Raw genomic sequence first — 22661 nt, forward strand, 5'->3', positions numbered from 1 at the left:
CTTAATGCTTTGACTTTGATGAAACTGATAGGCGTCCAAGAAGTCTAAAATCACTCTCGAAATAACTAATAGAAAAGAGAAGAAAAAAAAATCCCATTCTATGAAGTAGCAAACTGAATAGTTCAAGAAAAATCAACCCAAAACCACATCTAAATCAAAACGGGCTCCCCCGCCCAAGGAGTCGCGATGTGTATATCAGCTCAGGAAACATCATTCAACGACAGACCAGCTAAACGGTTTGCGACCTGCTGCTGCTGAACAACACTTCTCAAGACTCCCATAGCCTCCACTACTTTGGCCTGCAGCGCTTCAGGAGATTCCAGCAAGTGTAATACTTCGTTCTGGTCCATCTCAAGGAGCATGCCAGTTACTTTCGCAGCATACCCGTGCTCTAACTGATCCACGAGAGGATAGAGGCTCTCACCCAGCATCTGAAATGTAAAGAAACAACACACTCGGTTATACTACCTACCCAGTGATGCAAATCCATATTGGACCTTCCTTACCAGTCTCTGCTGCTCTGGTGTAGCATTTGCGAGAGCCGAAGTCAGTTCTCCTACCGGAACAGGTTGTGACATGCCAGCATGCCTTGCGGGCATACCACCCATGTCATAGGGGGGAGAGAACATCCCTTCAGGATTGCCGACTTCCGGCATGCCACGCCCAGGTGGATAGCGGTAAGGACGTCCACCCCTTGGGAGCATCTGCGACATTCAGATTCTCACTATATGCTATCACAGAGGCTTTTTAATTTGTGACAATATGCACAGGAAGAGTGATGGTTATGAGAAACCGGAACCTGCACTCAGTGCAAAAAGTTTTATCACACACCTGCTGTTGAATCATTTGCATAGGGTGCTGCTGTGTCAGTTGCAGTGGACCTGCTCCTGCTCGTCTACCACCAGGACGTTGGGCCTGCTGACCTTGTTGGGCCATCGGGATAAAGAAATTGGGAAAAGGAGCAGCTCCAGGTCTCATTCCAGTAACAAGGGGGTGAGGGAAGCCAAATCCAGGCTGTAAGAAAAATGTCATTGGAACACACATCATTTTAGTTCTCCTACTAGTGATACTATCTTATGGAAGATTCTCGAAATAAAAACATATACCCATGGCAATGGGACCCTAATGGTTTGACAATGTGTGCAATTGGAATTTTTTTCATATCAAACAAGCAATTTCTTCAGATTTATTCACAGTAAAGCTAGTTACAATATGTTCAAGGGGGCCTGTTGCATGGTTAATGGCCTCAAAAAGAATCACACCAACAAAACACAACATGAACAGAACGTTGCAACACATAACTTACCACATGAAACACCTTTACATAATTGATCAAGTAGGCTTTCGGTTAGACTTTGCAATTGAAGAACATATAGTAAGCATATAACCATATTGCCCATACTGGTAACTACTCTAACCCCTTTTCCTCTCTTTACTTTTTTCTCTTCCCCACATGGCCCCCGCCTCTCCTGTGTCAGAAGGTACTGCTCTTGTGACAACTCTGTGTGCTTGTAGTAGTCCAGTCGCAACCAACCATTAGTACACTTAATGGTACCAGTGTAGTATCAAAATTTGGCAGCCAACCAGTTTTTACACCAAACTGAGATTTTGTTCTTTGATCAAAATCCATATCTCAATACACTAGCAATATCAATAATTAAACTATTTTATAATTCATTTAAATATCTATATTTTATTCCATTTGTATGCATTGTTGATGAAAACCAAAATACCACTATGTAAACTGATCCATTATGGTGCCTCTGACCAAATTCATTGAACCAAATGCCACCTTATTGGTGAGGATACTCTCAGCAAATTCTACTGCAACAACCTTAAAGGATGGTTCAATCTTAAAGTTGAGAGATGCATGTAATAAACACGGCCATGAAAAATTAAGTTGCATCACAAAGGAGCACAAACTAGTCAAAAGAATGATTTACCACAAAACATACAACTAAACTTGTGTTTTGGGTGACAGATGCTACCTGAGGAGGAACAAGTGCAGGTGGTTGACCATAGAAAAGTGGTTGTCCTAACCCAGGAGCACCGGGAGGATACAATGGAACACGAGGAGCAACTGAAGGCGGCATCACCACAGGTCGCATTTGTGAAAATTGAGCCTGGCAAAGGAACAAACAGGCAACCAATGAAACTTACCACATTATTTATGACCATATGAAAAGGATAACAAAATTTGTAAGATATATACATTGGAATATGCATAATGTCAGAATTCATCACTTTCCATTATAATTAAACACTTTTCATGAGCTAAAAAGCACAAGAGACTTCAATTAGAATATGAAAATAAATCAACCCCTAAAAGTTCATTTAAAACGTTTCCATGATATAACTGAAACGAGACTTCACCGTTGTTGCTGCTGACTACCCCACACGGTTGGCAACTTGAATTTGTTATTGTATACCATTGAATGAGATAATATTAATATTACACTGGTCTGTTATCTCCAAGCATATAGCTCATATGATGATACAGAACTATCATGTAGACTTAAAAGAAATTACCTGCAATCTTGCTCTTCTGTCTTCCTTGCGTTGTGCTAGTGCAACATAAAGTGGTTTATTGCCAATCATTTTGCCATTCATCTCCAAAAGCTACAACAAATTTAAACATTGAATCAACAAACAGTATACGGTAACCCAAAGTGAGGTTGCAACTTCCAGACTTTGACTTACTGCTTGAGAAGCATGATCAGGAGACTGAAAAACAACAAATCCAGATCCCTTGCTCACACCATTTTTGTCACGCACAACCTATAAAAGTTTTACAAGTACATAATGCAGCAAACAAGCAAATTATAATGGAATGAGAGAACAATGAAATCAAATTAAACAAATTAAAAACAACCTTGCAAGAAGCAATTGCCCCAAACCCTGAGAACAATTCTCTCAAGTTATCATCACCAATGTTATCGTCTAAGTTTTTCAAGTACAAGTTAACCCCTTCCAATTTTTCAGAAGACTCCTGCTTACTCTGGTCAAACTTCTCTTTAAGTTCCTGTTCTCTCTCTGACTTTTTTTGTGCTCTTCCAACATACCATTCCTTATCATCAAATTTCTTCCCATTAAGTTCCTGAACAGCCTGAGCAGCTTCATCAGGATTCTCAAAATTAACAAAGCCAAAGCATTTTGATTTTCCATCCTCCCCTCTCATTACAATACAGCTAGTGATCTTTCCAAAGTCACCAAAAACTTCTTGAAGAGTATCTTCTGTTGTAGACTCTGAGAGATTTTTTACAAATACATTACTAAATGTTATGTTGCTTGCAGCATTCTCCCTTTCCTGTTTACGAATAAAGGGCCCAACAAAAACTTTCTTATCGTTCAATAGCATGCCATTTAGATTCTCAATTGCATTTTGTGCTGCATCATCCTGTTCAAACTGGACAAAGCCATAGCCCTTTGACTGACCAGATGCATCTGTTGCAACCTTGCAAGAAAGAATATTCCCAAACGCAGAAAATGTATCATACAGTGCTTTGTTGTCGATACACTTGTCCAAATTCTGCAACAAAACAAAACAAAACAAAGTCAAAAAACATGTAAAGATATAAACACAATAACTACTTGTTGAAACACATAAAGTGTCACGAAAATCAACTCATTAATTCAAGTTCCAATGATCCAAGAGAAGATCACAGAAATTGTACCTTGATAAATATGTTGGCAGTCCCACTTCTACGTGTGCTAGGATCACGATTTGAATGCATTATCCGAATAGTCTTCCCATTGAGAGGCATGAAATTAAGCACTTCCAGTGCCCTTGCAGCTGCCAACAGGCACTTAACAGAGTCAATAAATAGCATACATAACTTTCTACCAATGCAGTATAAGCACTTCAATCTATATCATCTTCATAAGTTGGCATCAAGATTCAAAATGGGTAGTGGATCATGAATTCTCATGATTCTACTGAAACAGATGATTTACATATCAATAAAAATCAATACCTAACAGAAAATGAAGTCAAAGTGAAAAGAACTTTCATAATTTAGATTGTTCATGAATTTAAGACATGTCAAATGTAATTGTCAGAGACATGCACATACAAAGAAGAAACAGAATATCCTAATCAATATAACATGTTTAAAGTCAGTGTCAAAGAAGAAACAAAAACACACGCATGCATATTATGATACACCGCAAAAAATAAAAAAAACTAAGATACTTGGTAATATTCAGATGAACAATGTGAAGATTCCCAAAGTATTCCAAACAAAATCTAAGCACCCACAAGGTGCCATTATTCTAAAAAAAACAGAGCTCAACGGAGAGTAAGTTTCAATGATTCCAACAATGCTACAACCTTCTAGTGCACACCAGCATATGTTGAAGGTCAGAAACCTTTGAATATTATGGATTAGAAGGCATCCAGGAAAAAAAGTCTGGGTAATTTTAACAACAAATTTAGGCTTTTGGTGCTGGACAGATCTCAACTAAGATCCTCAACATAATGTTAATTTGATCCATTACTAGCATCAGTAGGCATCCAGGGGTCTGTGTAGCCCGGTGGAGAGGGGGTGTGCTGAACAATAACTTCTCATTGCAAGCAGCTTCAAGACAAGAAGTGATTTTTTGGGCAGAAGCTCATCTTTAACGTCATACAATTCAGAAAGGCAACTGTGGGTTTCTTGTTCATGGGCACTACTGAAAGCAAGACATCCCAACCAATAATCTATGCTTCATCTTAATTTTTCCCCACCCAAGAAAAGTCTTGTGATTATTTAGTGGTAAAAAAGAAAAACAAGACATACAATGATCAGTGTATGAAAAGAGTTTATTAACAATCATGTTCTGGGGTGATGAGACAATACTACTGTTAATGATAACATGAAGTTGCATCATCATCTAGCTAGTAATCCACCATTCTGAATCGGCCTCACGTTCAGACACGGACAATCCCTAAGAATAATAACTTGATGACTCCTTCAAACTGTATGAAGCCACAACAACAAATAGCCTCAAACAAGTAGTTCACACCTTGGCATCAGGATGTTCACATGCAACAGCAAGTAACGAGGTCAGCTTCTGTATAGAGAAATCTAGATGTGCTAACATGGAAAACAAGAGACAAGATACACTAAACACTAAACAATAAATGGCTAATGACATGGCAAAACTTAATGTCACCGGTTAATTAATTCCTACAAATCCTAGTTAGATTCTTACCGATAAATCACTTGCAACTCACATATACCCATTACTGACCATACCAGTATGACATGGTTCTACCACCATGAGAGTCCACAAAAACAAAAAATAAAAAAAAGATGACCAATTAGCATGGCTCAATCAATATGGCGTATAAATTGAAAATAAGACTGTCTCCGGTAAGCCAAAATATGAGGTAAACTATCAAAAAATAGCATCCAAAGAAATGTTTACATTGGCAATACAGTATAATTATTTGGTGTTCTTCCACAATTCCCTATATCAATTATTAATCTTCAATGCAGGACAAATAACTGCAATCCCGATAACAGTATGCCAATGCTAAAGCAATAGTTAGGGGGCATTGACACAAAACAAGACAAGACCAAGCAACAGCCACATGAACAGATTCCAGAGGAACAAAGAGAGCCAAAGAACAATTCCAACTGACCATCCGCGGCATCGTTGTAGTTGACATAGGCATAGCCGAGAGAGAAGCGAGTATTCATATCGCGGCAGACGCGGACGGACACCACCGCCCCGATCTGGCTAAAAACATCATACAGCTGCGCGTCCGTCACGCCCGGGTCCAAGTCGCCGACGTACAACGACGTCGAGGAGAACTGGGCCCCGCCACCGCCTTCAGCCGGGCCGGGGACCGCTGCCTGCGGCTGAAGCGGGACCTGCGCCATTTGCTCCTCACGATCTAGAAGACAACAAAGCCTTTTTCTTCCCGGCTCTTCCGCTGACCCTAAGCGATCAACAACAACAACAACAACAAACACCTAAACAATTCCGGTTGCTGGATGAAAGAATTGGAGAGGAATATCGACGGGGTTCTTGTAAGGGTTTGGAAAGGGAGAGAAGGTTTCGCAAGAGCAGCCTCCGCAACCGCAACCGCGCCGGAGGCCGCACAAGGGTTTAAATCGCGGGGGCACGTCGCAAACCCTAATCCAACTAACACGGCAGCCTCCGCCGTCGGATGAGGTGGGGTAAGCGACGCGGACCGTACGATGGCCCGCCCCGGGCTGATGCCGGCGGACAGGGCGAGGGGGTGCGTACGTGTCGGAATCAGGGGGTTGGAGTTACGAATCAAAGCGTAACGTGCTGATGAGTCGGGCGATTCGAATCGCCTGTCCCAAAAACAACAGGGTTTACGAATACATCCTCATTGGTCTCTTGACCCCCGCGTGGGTCCCACCGCATAAGATTGGTCTGCCGTTCCGAGAAACCTGAACCCGGAACCGGCACGCGCTTGTGAGCCGCACCTTTCACAGCAGGAGGCCGCCCTGGTGGGTCCATGATGGGCCCATCGAAGGATAAGATTTCGCTGGTGCAGCAGAATCAGATGGGTGAGCTCGTTGGCCCAAAGTTGTCTGATTCTTGTTGGGTTATAATGTGATCTGTGAAGAATATTATAGTATCTGGAAATTAAACACCATCATACCCCAAAAAAAGTAACTCAAGCTATTGAGTTAATCATCGACTTAAAATACTTAAGCTAAAATTAATAATATTAATAGATCCACTCCGGTCCTATAGATCAACTCAATTGAATCTCGTGTGGCACAAGCAACTCCAAATGGTGGCTAAGAATGGCAGGGAGAAGAAGAGATGTTCCAACACTTTTTAAAAGGATTTCAGGGTCACCATCTATTTCCCAAGTGCTTTGATGACTCCTCTTTCACTTTCAAATGGACCAGATGCCAGATCAAGGACTTCCAATACGAATACACGGAAGCAATGGAGCAGAGGGATTCGAGGTAAATGTATCCAAGACTGATCCAAACAATAATGATAGGCCACTAATCTTCATGTTCTCCATGCATGACAGCAAGCTTTCGAGTGCACAGAACTCACGAATGAAGACGATCTGCAAGTATGCTGTTTCACACACCAATCTTACAAAAGACAAAAGATCATGGAACTTTAGGAATCAGAGGGAGGAACAGAGCGATACAACCAATGACACATCCATCCATACGTACGGTGCACCCACTCTCGTTATATTAAGCTCTTTCTCGACGCACCGAGTACGTACTCATCCTTTCTCTTCCCCGTCGCACATCATTTCCCTTTGCGTTCTTTAAGCAAAACCACCGATCCTAAATCCGTGTGCGTTAACCGGGATTACTTGTAATCCCATGTATTTTTCTTCTCTCTTCTTTGGCTACATATCTCATGCTCTTCTTTTGGGTGGATAAGACACACTCCAGGAGATACATATGAAGCATATAAATATCGCAATTTACAGCATCAACAGGAGTCTCAGGAATCTTTTCACAGCTCCTCCAAAGGAAAGATACTCGATGGGTGTAAGATTATTCGGATTCCAAGTTTTATGTCTGCCATATACTCATATAGATTATTCTTCTGCAGTTTTATGCTTTTGTGTTTGTTCCTCAAACGTGACACACGAAGGATACGATCTTGAGCTGTTTGGCATGCAATAACTTAGAGCGTGATATGATCCATGTCCTAAAGTTCCAGCCTTTCCTAAAGCTTGATTTATTTCAAGACATGGTGTTAACTACAAAAGAATCTATCCATCTGCAAGGAGACAAGCAGGTGAAAGCAATATGAAAGCTTTGGCATGGCAAACGAAGTTGGAAGTATTGGTATATCATTAAAAGCACTTTACATCGATCGAGTTCATCTCCAAGAGAAGCTGCATCACAAAGGAACTACAGACCAATGACTCTTCTCCTTGTCGCTGTTATTGTTCCCGTGGATTCCTTCCCAGCAAATCAACAAGTACAACTAGAAATCCAACAAGACAAAAACCCTACTTCGGTTATCAGTGTATTGACATATGTCTTCTTCCTTCTTCCTGAGGATGGCATGCGAGACCAGAACTACTGCAACCAGATACATGGTCATATGTACCCATGCGTCTACTGCAAGCTGCTGCTCCACTCGTCGTCGGAGCTCTCGGGGCCCGGCGCCTGATTAAGGTCGGGATTCTTGTACCGCTTCTCCGCCTGCCGACGCTTGTCCTCCTGACAGCAAAAGACGGCCGCCCCGCCCCCGCTCATCTGGAGCGCGTCGACCTTGGCGCCCACCTCCGCGGCCTTCTTCCTGATCGACGCGGCTGACATGGCGATCGCTTCGTGGTCGGCGTCGTCGCTCACGGAGATGTCGTCGGGGAAGTTGAGGCGGGCGGCGCGGCCCCGGAGGTAGAAGAGGGCGGTGTCGTAGGCCCTGGCGGCGGCCACCGGGGTGCAGTAGGAGCCGAGCCATATCCTGGACCGCTTGTTCGGCTCCCTGATCTCCGCCACCCACTTCCCCCACTTCCGCATCCGTATGCCTCGGAAGGGCCGCTCCTTCGGCTTCCTCGCCGCCTTCTTCGGCGGCAGCTGCCTCTCCACGTCCATCTCTCCCTCACCTCTCCTCCCGCGGAGCTCCCTCCCCGAAACTCCCACGGATCGTATGCCAGGAAACTTTGCCGGGGTTGCGTAGGCCGTATGATATATAGCGCGTGCCGGCAGGCGGCGAACACGTCAAGCTCGGCGCTGCTTGGTAGCTTATCCAATAACTAATAAAGGACGGTGGAGAAGAGAGAGAGTCCACAACAAGGAAAGTGCGAGGAAACGACAAATTTACATGACGCCGTCAGTTAAGAATTTGTGACAATTAATTACAATAATTAATCTATTTGGTTATTCAAATAAAAATACTAATAAAATATAAAATATTTTTATAATATATAAATTTTAAAATAAATATTTTAATATAATGGAATTATTTTTATACTTTAAACTGATATTTGAAATATTTACATGGCCTTAGATATATTTAAAAAATATATGACTTGGATTTTACATATATATGACTTTCAGATTTTTTCTAATTATTAAAATTTTAACATAAGTTTACATTATTATATATTATATTTAATTTATTTTTACTGTAGTATGTTAATTGATTGGATCGGGATTTTAATTTATAATTAGGATTAAAAAGTGGGAGCTTTATGCTTAAAAAAATAAAATTTTCAGGTATTTGTCATAATAATAATAATAATAATAACAATAACGCGTCGACGAGAAAAAGATGCTAAAACGCGTAACGGAGGTCGCAGAATAAACGGAGAGAATAATAACGCAAGAAAAAGCAGGGAAAGGGAACGGAGAGCGTGTCGACGGCGGGCACTCGACACGTGCCGCGGCCGACAGCGCATTAGCGGTGCGATGCAATGATTGAGATATATATAATTATATTGAATTATCATGGTTTTGTCGTCTTGTGTGCGTTCCAAGGCACGTGAGGTGCCATGACGCCACCAACGCCCGCGTCTTCTCCCTCGCCACGGCAGTGCCACCTCCGACACGGGCGGACGGAGGGGGCGAGATCGAGCGGGGCTCCATCCGACGGTCGAGCACGAGGCGGGGAGGGGGCGGCGGCGCGCCATGGAAAATTAATTCGAGGTCGGTGGCGCGTGTCAGCACCGCCTGCTGCGAAGCAGCGGCGGCGAGATGGCGGAGAAACCGAATCGTCTTTTTAGTATAAAATAATATTATATATATATCGAATTTTGATAGAGCTAATAGTTATGATAAGTTTCGGTATAATGGTTTTTCTTTTGAAAGGGAATGATTATGTGCCTTTAACATAGTAATGTAGTTTAATTTTCTAAAAAAAGTAAAAAATTTAAATTGATCCAAAGTCCATGAATATCTATATTTATATATTACACTTGTCAATAATAATGAAACATCGTGATTTAATAGGTATTGATATGTATACTAAAGATACCATATGAATATTTAATCGTAGGTATTGATATATAGTGTTGATCGGATATTGATTCAATGATGCAATCGATCGTCCCAAACTCGAGGCGAGTAGTAGTTATCTTATATTCATAATCATAACGTTTTAATACACATAACTCATATAATTTTTTTTTTTTATTATGATCTCAACTTAATTATTATTTCAACACACTGTAAACGACGCATCATAACAAATATTGTTCTAACTTTCTTCCTATTCTACAGAATCCTCTAATAAGTACAACATTGGGAAACTTTTGGTTTCCCATCCCTAAACCCGAATTCCCTCCCTAGTTTAACAAGCATAAGACTCATTCATACACCTAACCCTAACATCTAAGCATAAATATTGTATTCAAGCGAGCTAAGTTAACCTCAGAATGTCAATTATCTTACAAAGGCGAGTTATATGAATATAACATCTTATTCATGTCAATAACTTGCATAAAACATGCATGTGATTTTGATCATACTTAAAATAACGTAGATGCTTTCAAACACTTAAACTCTCTTTTGAAAGAATAATTAGGTTTAAAATAAGATAGATACACTTTCAATACGTTTGGATTGTTATCATCATTCAAATTTGACTATCATCGATTGATTCATTGCACCCCATTCTCTATTAATTATATATGCATCAACTTGGTCAAAATTCTTACGATAATTTGACTTGGGAAAACAAGTATTTCAAACGATTTGTGCGTGAGATCGATTGGGTAAGCATTGACTTCCACATGTGGAATAACACAACTCAATTCCGTTCGACGAAGCCCATCGGATTAAATGGCGAGGCTCCACCACAGCTTTCTTCGTTTGGACTTTTGTGTTGCTGACCTTCGAGATATATCATCAGCCTCTCTGCCCTAAATAGCTGAGTTTTCAGACTTGTTGTGGCTGATAGAGTTCGACGTCAACTTGACATCGACTCACTCGTCAATCTCATGTTTGTCCGACGCCCACCCATCCTGACATTTTATCGGACCATTCGTCTCGTCAGTACTCGATGATTTCGTACGCTCATCCCATATATCAATAGTTTATTTGAACTATTTATAAAAAGACTCTAAGTAACATTTTCTTATCTTCTAAAGTTTGGAATACATACTGTTACGGTAAGTAACTTTTTAAGCCGTGTCCTCGGGGTTGTCGCGGCTCGGTTCGGGGGTCCGGATGTCGGGGATCTCAGGCGACGTCCCTCGGGGTCTCCCGGCGGCCGAGCTCAGTGGTTCGGGTCGGGAGGTTGGTTCGGCGGTTCGAGTCGGGAGGCAGCTCCGTCGCAGCTTCGGGAAGAGGCGACACCGTCTCACACCTGCATACAGGTCGGGGCGGGAGCTTGGCCCGACCCCTCCGACGATCAAGTTAGAGAAAGATGTGGAGGGGATTGTGGATGAGGCAGAAGAAGAGCCTCTGAGTGTTTTGTGTCTGAGTGAGTTCCTCTCCCCTTTCTCTTTAGAGTTTGGGGGTATTTATAGATGAAGTTTGATGTTACATGACGTGATTGTCTGCAGGGCAGGATTGTACCTTCGGTGGCGTCTGACATTGCCACTAGGGTTGCGTGGGAGGCCGAGCTGCCGTAGTGTCACGACCTTAGCTGGTTTTGCCTAAGGCGTGCGGCACCCTCGCGCGTCCGTCCGCAAAGGTCAGCCTCCCCGAAGCCTCCCATTGTCCCTTAGGACCAACAAAAGAGAGAACGGGTTAAAGAGAACGCCTCAATCGGGATCCACAAGCAAACATGTCCGAAAAACACTTCATAGACAATGCAAGTTACAAACAGACTTTACAAGCTCTGAATAGTTGCACAACAAAGGGTAAAATGGTCCATTACAGACCGAAAAGCTCTCGAACGTGTCCACATGACACAACCTTTATTTACAAGCCTAAAGAGGCCACCAACCCAACTAAAATGGGACTTATAAGCCTTCGGCCGCCCCTCTAACTGCTATACAAGGCATGAACATGCCAAAAGACAACGGACAGACATAAGCATTACATCCAACATCTTGTTTAGAAGTTTGTCCGTTACATTCTCCCCCACTTATCCCTTCGACGTCCTCGTCGAAGCCTTTGTGAACACTGCAACTCTTCGCCTTTGCTGAGTCTTCAATCTTCCGCTCCAGCTGCAATGTGCCTCCTGGCTCCCAGCTGCTCTCCGCTGCTGTTTCTGAGTAGTCGAACCTTTGATCCGTCATGCTGCTTCAACTCACCAATGACTCTGACTCTGGTGTGGGGGGTTGGCTGAGTTGTGTTGATCCTTGTTGATTCCCGCGGATCCGCCAGATGAAGGAAAAGATCATCTTTACTGCGCCAGTTTCTCAAAAATTCCACATGTTGCTTGAACTGGGTGGATGCTTGTTGGAGCTTTAACGAGCATCGCCTCGCAAACTTCTGAAGTTTTGGGTCCTTCCTCCACAAAATCTGCTCATTGACTCTTCTTTTAGTTAGTTGTCACATCCAAGTAGGTTCGCATCACTTCCGCTTTCGATTGGCATTTCGTTGGGAAATGAAGCGGACAATCTACTCTCAGTAGCACTGATCACCGCTGGTGAGGATTTGACAAGTATTGTCTTCCGTTATCTTCGAAGGGTCTTTGAACTTGTGCAGAGCTCCTCTGCTGGATAGATAAGAGAACTGGGGTACTCGGTTTCGCCCATTCTCTTAAGAGTTGAGAAGGCAAAGGTTACTTGACTTCGCCCGCCTCCTCGAGGTTGTACTTCATGCATCGAGCTGGTTACTAGCCTTCGCCTGCTCTTTGCTCACACTTCGGAAGCACTCGAAGTGTTTGCACTCCTTGCGTTGAGTTAGCTACTGTGATTCACCTTCTCAAAGCCATTGAACTTCTGGAATGCAGGAAGTTTTCACCCCAACTTGGAGTAATTATCTGATAGATGAGGTCGCCTCTGGGATTGTACCGTCTTCTCCATCAACCCTGCCGCCTACTCCACTGAGTAGCAAAGGTACAGCACCGTATACTGCCTGCTTCGTTCCTTGGTCGTGCACTCTTGCGTGACCCGAAGTCCTTCACTTACGGCTATCTTGATGAGAAACTTGTTGACACCGGTCTTACGAAGTTTCTTGGCCTCTGCCCTTCAGCCTTGTCTCGGTACTTGGAGATTGCCTCTGCATGCTCCACCTCCTCGGCCCCTTTCACGACCAAGTGCTCTCCCTCCATGAGAGCAAGGGATCAATGACTTGCACGGAAGTCCCGCCTCTGCGGTACCATGGCGCTGCCATGCCCATGGCCCTACTATCCGTCGCCTCGCCTCTGTATCCCTTTTCTTCACAATCAGTAGAGATGTCTCCGTGGCACTCCTCTGAGTCCACCTCCATTCTAACTGATGCTTGATTTTGGGTAGCTAAGTCCCTCTGGACTCGTCGTCGCTTCCTCGCCCCTTTCGACCCCCTGCTTCAACACCTCTGTGTTCTCCAAGCAGTCTGTTTGGTCGATGGAAAGACAGACTGCAACTCTCATGCATGGCCTCTGCCATCACGTTGTAGAGTTTGCACCGATTCTGTTCTCCTTAGCTTCCTTGGTAGCAACGTTCGCTTACTCGACCTTGTCCTCTGACTTGTCGGGCTCCCTTAAGCGAATATGAGCTCTGGAGCAGTCCAACTCTCTAGCTGCTTCGATCATACCTCTGTATGATCAAGTCCCTCCCATGGAACTCACTGGTACTTGTATTCGAACTTTTCCCTTGGTGGAACACAGCCCCCATATGCTGATGACCAAGGCTTTCATCCGATGCAAAATTCGATGCACGCCCGGAAGACCCGCCTCTGCGGTACCATGGCCTTCACTCCTTGAATCCATAGCCCTTCTTGCCGTCGTGTTGTTCACCGAAGTGGAGCTTCCAGTAGCTCCCGATCATACCTCCATATGATCTCATCCCTCACGGGACAGATTGTGTGTATCGCATTGCCACGAACTGTTCCACCACGATCCGCTGCACCATGTCGCCTCCTGGTGACATCTCCATTGCATTCTGATCCTTGTGGAATAAACTCCAAGTTGTGAACCCTCCATGTGTGGCCTCTGCCAATACATCGCAGGGTCCCTTCCACCTTCGATTTTGTTCGCTCCTCTGGCAATCGACCTTCATCCACCCACTCTTGGGTCACACCTAGATGAAGCACCGCTCTAGGACAGTCCGTCGCCTAGTAGCTCTCGAAGTCCACCGACTTAACTGTAATCTGTGCACCATTGTCTGGATCCTGGGCCTCTACCCCTACCAGCACAATCTCCACTGCGCACTGCTTCCTTCATAGCAACTTGAATGGCAACACTGTGGCATATTCTTCAAGAGTACCCGCCTCTGCGTCCTCTTGCCCCGTGCTAAGGCCTTCTGAACCCAACTTCGCCTCCGCAAGTTGAGTCGCCTTAGTTCCTCCATCAAATGCTCTTCCGAGTTAAGGTGCATGTGCCGCGAAGCTCCCTTCGTCTTTGGCACCATGCAAGATGAGTCCGCTCCGTCAGGATGAAGGACCCATGGAACAACATGATCCTACCCTTGCCTCTGCAAGAGTTCATGTCTTTGACCTCTGTCTAAGGAAAGCACTGTGCTTCTGCTCCATGTTCCAACTTCTCTGCTGGCTCCCTTCAGGCGGCTTGGGTACTTCGCCAAGTTACACCCAAGTTGCTCCGCTCCTCGTTTTTGCATTGAGTCGATGGTGGCCCTCGCGCCCACCATTCCACGGGTCAACCCTCCCTTGAGTCCGATCTCCATATCGACTCTAAGTGTGCCTTCATTTAAGTTGCTTCAGGTCGCTCCCCCACTTGATCTTGCAATGCATCCACCAATGCTTTCTCTCGAGCGAGATCAAGCGACAACTCCTCGCCGCTTGCTCGGTCCATCGAGCTTCGTGAAGTTGTTGTTTGTGAGTTCCATCTCCCATGATTCTCCCTCTGGAGAGCCGAGACTTATCCCTCCTGGATAACTGTCCCGTTGGAGCAACATCTCTCTTCGTTTTGGAGACCACCATCCCCTTGGACTACTCCGATCTGCTGAACAAACTGTGCATTGTTCTGCCTCTTGCAAACGCACTTGCTAGATTGCGCCTCCACGTCAATACAGCCACCACTGCACCCCTCAAGGCCTAGCAACATGCTGAACTCGTTGCACACTTCAGCCTTCTACGGACGTATCCTTTGCATGCCGAAGAGAAAGTTTTAATGCTCCATTGGCGCCGAGTCTCGGCCGCCTTGGGATGGCCACGAACATTCCATCGTCCGCATACAAGCCCATGCATGAGTACCAAATTCTTCGAGTTAGCAATTCCCCTCACCTCTGTGAGCTTTGCAAAACTCTTTTGGTCGTTGAGCAACTCATTCCACCTTGGATGGTCTCATTCTTGCCAAGCGCCTCGCTTGCCTAGAGCACCATCAAGTATAGTTGTCAACGTTGAGCCGTAGCTCAAACTCAGCCATCCCAACCTTTGTGCGCTCCGAATTCTTCCAAGCTTGCCTATTCTCGTGGTGCCTCTTGCGCGAAGGGTTGGCCATTCCACTGAATGCCACTGTTAGATGCCCGCTCCTCTGAGCGACTCTTTTCCCTACATCTCCATGCCCGTTTTCCCTCAAACGGTCGCGCGTTGCTGACTGCCCTCAACGCAGCCCCGCAAGGTCCCCCACATTTGCATGTCAAGTGTTTCTATGAGTGCTTGTCCCGCTCTGATACCATATTGTCACGACCTTAGCTGGTTTTGCCTAAGGCGTGCGGCACCCTCGCGCGTCCGTCCGCAAAGGTCAGCCTCCCCGAAGCCTCCCATTGTCCCTTAGGACCAACAAAAGAGAGAACGAGTTAAAGAGAACGCCTCAATCGGGATCCACAAGCAAACATGTCCGAAAAACACTTCATAGACAATGCAAGTTACAAACAGACTTTACAAGCTCTGAATAGTTGCACAACAAAGGGTAAAATGGTCCATTACAGACCGAAAAGCTCTCGAATGTGTCCACATGACACAACCTTTATTTACAAGCCTAAAGTGGCCACCAACCCAACTAAAATGGGACTTATAAGCCTTCGGCCGCCCCTCTAACTGCTATACAAGGCATGAACATGCCAAAAGACAACGGACAGACATAAGCATTACATCCAACATCTTGTTTAGAAGTTTGTCCGTTACAGTAGGGTATGGCGAGCCTCGAGTAGTGTGTCGCTCAAGGGGTTGCTGTCATAGCGTGTCACATCGTCATTTTTATCCCTATCCCTCGGCCCCATGCGCAGCCAACGCCTGCGCGACCATCCATATCCCTCGATCGCAGAATGGGCACTTCCACTGGAATCGAGTCTCCCGACTCTTTGCTATATCCCTCGGCCATAGACGGCCGAGTCCACGCCTGCACGGCCATCCCGCCTGCGTTGTGCTCCTCGGCTCTTCGGCTTTACGCCACCCGGGACACACCTGCGCGGCCAGCCCGCCTGCGACGTGCTCCTCGGCTCTTCGGCTTTACGCCACTCGGGACACACCTGCGTGGCCAGCCCGCCTACGTCGTGCTCCTCGGCTATTCGGCTTTACGCCACCCACGACACACCTACGCGGCCAGCCCGCCTGCGTCGTGATCCTCGGCTCTTCGGCTTTACGCCACCCACGACACACCTGCGCGGCCAGCCCGCCAGCGTCGTGCTCCTCGGCTCTTCGGCTTTACGCCACCCACGACACACCTGCGCGGCCAGTCGGCCTGCGTCGTGCTCCTCGGCTCTTCGACTTTACGCCACCCGAGACCACGCCTGTGCGGCCAGCCCACCTGCGTCGTGCTCCTTGGCTCTTCGGCTTTACGCCACCCGAGACCACGCCTGCGCGGCCAGCCCGCCTGCGTCGTGCTCCTCGGCTCTTCAGCTTTACACCACCCGGGACACGCCTGCGCGGCCAGCCCGCCTGCGTCGTGCTCCTCGGCTCTTCAGCTTTACGCCACCTGGGACACGCCTGTGCGGCTAGCCCGCCTACGTCGTGCTCCTCGGCTCTTCGGCTTTACGCCACCCGAGACACACCTGCGCGGCCAGCCCGCCTGCGCTGTGCTCCTCGGCCCTCATCGGCTCCATCGGCCCCGAGTCCAACCCTGCTCGGCTTCCTGACTGAGTTGCGCACCTCGGCCCCATGTTGCACGAGACGCGTCCGCGCGACCCCATGCGCAGCCAACACGCTGCCTCAGCCCCTCGGCCCCATGCGCAGCAAGTAGCACGCTGCCTCGGCCCTCGGCCCCGTGCGCAGCAACACGCTGCCTCAGCCCCTCGGCCCCATGCGCATCCAACACGCTGCCTCGGCCTCATGCGCAGCCAACATGCTGCCTCGGCCCCATGTGCAGCCAACACGCTGTCTCAGCCCCTCGGCCCCATGCGCAGCAAGCAGCCCGCTGCCTCGGCCCCTCAGCCACGTGCGCAGCCAACACGCTGCCTCGGCCCCATGCGCAGCAAGCAGCCAGCCTCAACTGCTCGACTGACAGCGCGGCTTGCTGCCTCGGCCCCATGCGCGACCAGCCCGCGTCAGTTGCTCGGCTAACGGTGCAGCCCGCTGCCTTGACCTTTAGGCCCCATGCGTGGTCTGTCCGCCGACACCGAGCACTTCGGTCACACACTGCCGAGATCTACCTCGGCGCGGCATGTCCGCCTGTGTCGTGCTGCTCGGCCGCATGGTGCCTGAGACCACGCCCGCGCGTCCTGCCTGCCTGCGTCGTGCTACAAGGCCACATGGCCCTCGCGACCACGCATGCGCGGTTTTCCCGCCTGCATCGTGATCCTCGATCGCGTAATGCCCGAGACCACACCTGCGCCGCCAGCCCGCCTACGTCGTGCTCCTTGGCTCCATGTTCCTGAGACACGCCAGCGCCACCAGCCCGCCTGCGTCGTGCCCCTCGGCTCCATACCCCCCGAGACACGCTTGCGCGGCCAGCCTGCCCGTGCCGAGCTCCTTAGTCATATTCACGGCCGAGTCTATCTCAGGGTTGTTTACCCACCAGGGTCTCGCCCCTCGGTCGCCTGCACCGAGCACCTCGGCCACACACTACCAAGATCCACCTCGGTACAGCCTGTCCGCCTGTGTCGTGCTGCTCGGTCGCATGGTGCCCGAGACCACGTCTGCGCGTCCTGCCCGCCTGCGTCGTGCTACTCGGTCGCATGACCCTCGCGACCACGCCTGTGCGGTCTGCTCGCCTGCGTCGTGCTCCTCGATGTAAATGATGCCCGAGACCACACCTGCACAGCCTGCCCGCCTGCGTCGTGCTCCTCGCTCTCATCATCCCCCAGACACACCTGCGCGACCAGCCCGCCTGCGTCGTGCTCCTTGGCTCCGTGTTCCCGAGACACACCAGCGCGGCCAGCCCGCCTGCTACATGCCCCTCAGCTCCATACTCCCTGAGACAAGTCCGCGCGTCCAGCCTGCCTGCGCCGAGCTCCTCGGCCATATTCACTGCCAAGTCCATCTCAGGGTGGCTTGCCCACCTGGGTCACGTCCCTCGGCCGCAGCCTGCCTGTGCCGAGCTTCTCAACCATACGCTCCCGAGTTCACCTCAGCGCGGTCTGCCCGCCAGAGCGGTGTCCCTTGGCCGCACCGCCGAGATGCACCTCAGCACGCTCTGCCCGCCTGAATCGAGTCTCCCGGCTCTTTGCCATATCCCTCGGCCATAGACGGCCGAGCCCATGCCTGCGCGGCCATCCCGCCTGCGTCGTGCTCCTCGGATCTTCGGCTTTACGCCACCCGGGACACACCTGCGCGGCCAGCCCGCCTGGGTCGTGCTCCTCGGCTCTTCGGCTTTACGCCACCCGGGACACACTTGCGCGGTCAGCCCGCCTACGTCGTGCTCCTCGGTTCTTCGGCTTTACGCCACCCGGGACACACCTGCGCGACCAGCCCGCCTGCGTCGTGCTCCTCGGCTCTTCGACTTTACGCCACCCGGGACACACCTGCGCGGCCAGCCCGCCTGCGTCGTGCTCCTCGACTCTTCGGCTTTACGCCACCCAGGACACACCTGAGCGGCCAGCCCGCCTGCGTCGTGCTCCTCGGCTCTTCGGCTTTACGCCACCCGAGACCACGCCTGCTCGGCCAGCCCGCCTGCGTCGTGCTCCTCGGCTCTTCAGCTTTACGCCACCCAGGACACACCTGCGCGGCCAGCCCGCCTGCGTCGTGCTCCTCGGCTCTTCGGCTTTACGCCACCCGAGACCACGCCTGTGCGGCCAGCCCACCTGCGCCGTGCTCCTCGGCTCTTCGGCTTTACGCCACCCGAGACCATGCCTGCGCAGCCAGCCCGCCTGCGTCGTGCTCTTTGGCTCTTCAGCTTTACACCACCCGGGACACGCCTGCGTCGTGCTCCTCGGCTCTTCGGCTTTACGCCACCTGGGACACGCCTGCGTGGCTAGCCCGCCTGCGTCGTGCTCCTCGGCTCTTCGGTTTTACGCCACCCGAGACACACTTGCGCGGCCAGCCCGCCTGCGTTGTGCTTCTCGGCCCTCATCGGCTCCATCGGCCCCGAGTCCAACCCTGCTCGGCTTCCTGACTGAGTTGCGCACCTCGACCCCATGTTGCATGAGACGCGTCCGCGCGGCTAGACCGCCTTCGTCGTACACCTCGGATCCGCATGACCAGCCCACCTGAAGTAAGAAGCCATGCATCGGACCCCCTGCATGCAAGAATCGACGCATAGCTCCTTTCGGGGGGGGGCGGGGCATATGATAGGGGTAAAAATGGCGATGTGACACGCTATGACAGCAACCCCTTGAGCGACACACTGCCCGAGGCTCGCCATACCCTGCGGCAGCTCGCCCTCCCACGCAACCCCAGTGGCAATGTCAGACGCCACCGAAGGTACAGTCCTGCCCTGCAGACAATCACGTCAGGTAACATCAAACTTCATCTATAAATACCCATAAACTCTAAAGAGAAAAGGGAGAGGAACTCACTCAGACACAAAACACTCAGAGACTCTTCTTCTGCCTCATCCACAATCTCCTCCACATCTTTCTTTAACTTGATCGTCGGAGGGGTCGGGCCGAGCTCCCGGCCCGACCTGTATGTAGGTGCGAGACGGTGTCGCCTCTTCCCGAAGCTGCGGCGGAGCTGCCTCCCGACCCAAACCGCCGACCCGACCTGCCGAACCGACCTCCCGACCCGAACCACCGAGCTCGGCCGTCGGGAGACCCCGAGGGACGCCGTCCGAGATCCCCGACATCCGGACCCCTGAACCGAGCCGCGACGGCCCCGAGGCCACGGCTTAAAAAGTTACTTACCGTAACACATATCACTAAAATCTCTTAACTTTTCGACACCAAAGTTACGATAAGCTCAGATGTCAAATCGAGATTAAATCTGAATCCTCAAAATATAGAACAATCAAAATATACAATAACATGATCAAAATCTTTATCGTAAAAATATCATTAGCATTTCTTGGTTTAATTTGTACTATGGACTTAGATTCTTTTTTTTCATCTAAAATAATTAATCATCAAATCAAACTATTTTTCAAATGATCATCAATTAAGGTGAAGTAAGAGTCCATTAGTTTGACGTGGAAAAGTGATGCAAAGGACCAAACTAGATGAATCGTTGGTGATGACTCATTGAGTGCGAAATGGAGATATGTGTGACCATTCTAATTACTTGCATGCGACGTAAGTCACATCGTTGTATCTATCTAAATTTGGACCATCTTTCGTGTTAAGACTTCCATGCCTCCATGTTAGGTTGGAAAATGATGAAGTGGAGTTGGAGTGACTTGACACTGTACAATTAGGCACATATGTTGATTAATACTTTTGAATCGATGGAGAGTTAGCTATCCGATCCTATCGACAAAGATCACTTCTTCTTCGTGACGTGGTTGATGAAGATATAAGTTTCTTATTTTACTTTAAGATTAAGACTATGCGATGTTGACTCAATAAAGCTATAATTGACTCGAGCAATTAAACGATAGGCATTACTTAAAAAGAGCTTTGTATGGTCGTCCATGATGAATTAATAATGTATTACCGTCAAATCGGAAGGGATTAATGAGATATGCCGATTTTTAATCAATACAAACCGGTACGGATCGGTTGAGTAATGGATTCTACCATCCATTGTTTAAAGTTGACCTCTTGAACTTAGGGATTCAAATATTTATGATTCTATAAAGAAATCAAAATATTTTACGTATGTGTCACTAAAAAAACATATTTGTGTAAACTATAAGAACGAGTCCAAGTGGATTGGCCCAAACTAGCATTTTTTGCATGATAACTTTGCTTCATGTATGCTTGTCATAATTTTTCATATCCGATAGTTAATTTGATTTCAATATCGTCAGCAAAAATTGAGATTTTTTAAATCCACTTATAAGATACATACGAAATATACTTGTAAGATTGTCGTTTCATTAGCATCATCATATTTACTAACTATAGATGAAATAATAAAAAAAATAGATAAATTATATATATTTTTAGAATATCAAACTATATTGATATCTTAAAAGACCATCGTTATTTTGAGCTACACTATATATCGTGTTATGGAAAATCTATCCAAAGATTCTTAACTCGAATTCTATTTTCGTCTCTTATTCTTTGTAAAAAAAATTAAAATTATATATTTCCTTATCGTATCATATGATTTAACATATTTATGCCACGTGGCATTTTAATTGCACTTGAAAAAGATTGTTGAGGGTTCTTAACGTTGAGAAAGTTTAAATGTGTGAGCGGACAACCCATTGGGTCGCACGTGGAATTCTTGACGTACCGCAACCACCCACCCGTCCATTTATTGGAGGACACTCTGACCCCAGTGTTGGTCCCACACAGGGCTGTCACTGGTCATTCGTACCGGAGATGCCATCTTGGATCAGATCGGACACCTCAACTTATATATATATATATATATATATATATTGCTGCCTCCAAAGGTAATGCATGTCTGTGTCACAAGCAGAAAAACTTGGAGACGGTAAGTTCTGGGAACAAGCATCTTCCTCCTTGTGACAGACGTGCATCTTCCTCCTTGTGACGGACGTCGAGCGACATCTCCATGTCACGCATGCCAGTGTGGTGGGGGACGCGGCTGCGTCAGGAGCAGTGGGCCGCACCCACTTCGTCGGACCGATCCAACAGAAACATTGTTGCGAGGTTTCATGAATGACAATGACCGGCGGGAAGATGAACTCACTGCACGTTTGGTATCGGACTAATTGTATATTATCTTTATAATTAATTTAATTTTAATGTTTTAATTTGTATATTTAAAATTTTTATATTGATATCTTTATAATTATAAAAATAAAATAGTTAATATCATTTCTCCTTAATCTTATCGATAATATGAATGATGTAAAAAAAAATTTCTAATAAAAAGCTCAAAATCAATAGATACTTTAATAAAATAAAAAAATGAAAGAGTAAGATCTCCACTTCGGCTCTATTGTCGTTGTGGATATTTTTTTACGACCATCATTGATATTTTTTTTGTCTTGAGATGGAGGATGATAACTCTAGAGATGACTCTAATAACCTCATAGCGATCATCGTTGATGATAAAGTTTCGATCCTCAATTTTATCTCTTATCATCGTGTCCACTACATTCATAAGACGCTCAACCTTAAAATATAATTTCGATGATATTACTTTTAAGTATCATAAACTATGACTCATCTTTTAACTTCCAATCTACTCGATCGTATATAAAAATATTTTATTAAATTTAATTTTTTTTATTAATTTAATTATTTTTAAATTAACAGC

General features: G+C 47.1%; 2 protein-coding genes across 2 annotated transcripts; both read right to left on the reverse strand.

Annotated features, from left to right (window-relative positions):
• Window positions 1-43: 43 nt before the first annotated feature.
• On the reverse strand, window positions 44-6217 carry LOC135636619 (polyadenylate-binding protein 2-like). Its single transcript, XM_065148481.1, has 9 exons — window positions 5627-6217; window positions 3675-3793; window positions 2873-3529; window positions 2701-2778; window positions 2530-2619; window positions 1989-2123; window positions 832-1014; window positions 507-704; window positions 44-431 (listed from the first exon to the last, which is right to left on the reverse strand). Exons 1-9 carry the CDS (start codon window positions 5865-5867, stop codon window positions 201-203), a joined length of 1932 nt encoding a protein of 643 aa, XP_065004553.1. The 5' UTR covers window positions 5868-6217; the 3' UTR covers window positions 44-200.
• A 1552-nt stretch (window positions 6218-7769) lies between these two features.
• Window positions 7770-8660, reverse strand: LOC135636010 (ethylene-responsive transcription factor ERF011-like). Its single transcript, XM_065147520.1, has one exon. It carries the CDS (start codon window positions 8547-8549, stop codon window positions 8070-8072), a length of 480 nt encoding a protein of 159 aa, XP_065003592.1. The 5' UTR covers window positions 8550-8660; the 3' UTR covers window positions 7770-8069.
• Window positions 8661-22661: the final 14001 nt, after the last annotated feature.

Source organism: Musa acuminata, chromosome BXJ3-4 (assembly GCF_036884655.1).
Source record: "Musa acuminata AAA Group cultivar baxijiao chromosome BXJ3-4, Cavendish_Baxijiao_AAA, whole genome shotgun sequence".
Classification (NCBI taxonomy): Eukaryota; Viridiplantae; Streptophyta; class Magnoliopsida; order Zingiberales; family Musaceae; genus Musa; species Musa acuminata.

Coding starts and splice junctions, on each gene's coding strand:
- LOC135636619 (XM_065148481.1), bottom strand. CDS start 5,867: ATGGCGCAGGTCCCGCTTCAGCCGCAGGCAGCGGTCCCCGGCCCGGCT. Junction 2,620..2,700: donor CTGATCATGCTTCTCAAGCA/GTAAGTCAAAGT, acceptor AATTTGTTGTAG/CTTTTGGAGATGAATGGCAA. Junction 2,124..2,529: donor ACAGAAGAGCAAGATTGCAG/GTAATTTCTTTT, acceptor TTCCTTTGCCAG/GCTCAATTTTCACAAATGCG.
- LOC135636010 (XM_065147520.1), bottom strand. CDS start 8,549: ATGGACGTGGAGAGGCAGCTGCCGCCGAAGAAGGCGGCGAGGAAGCCG.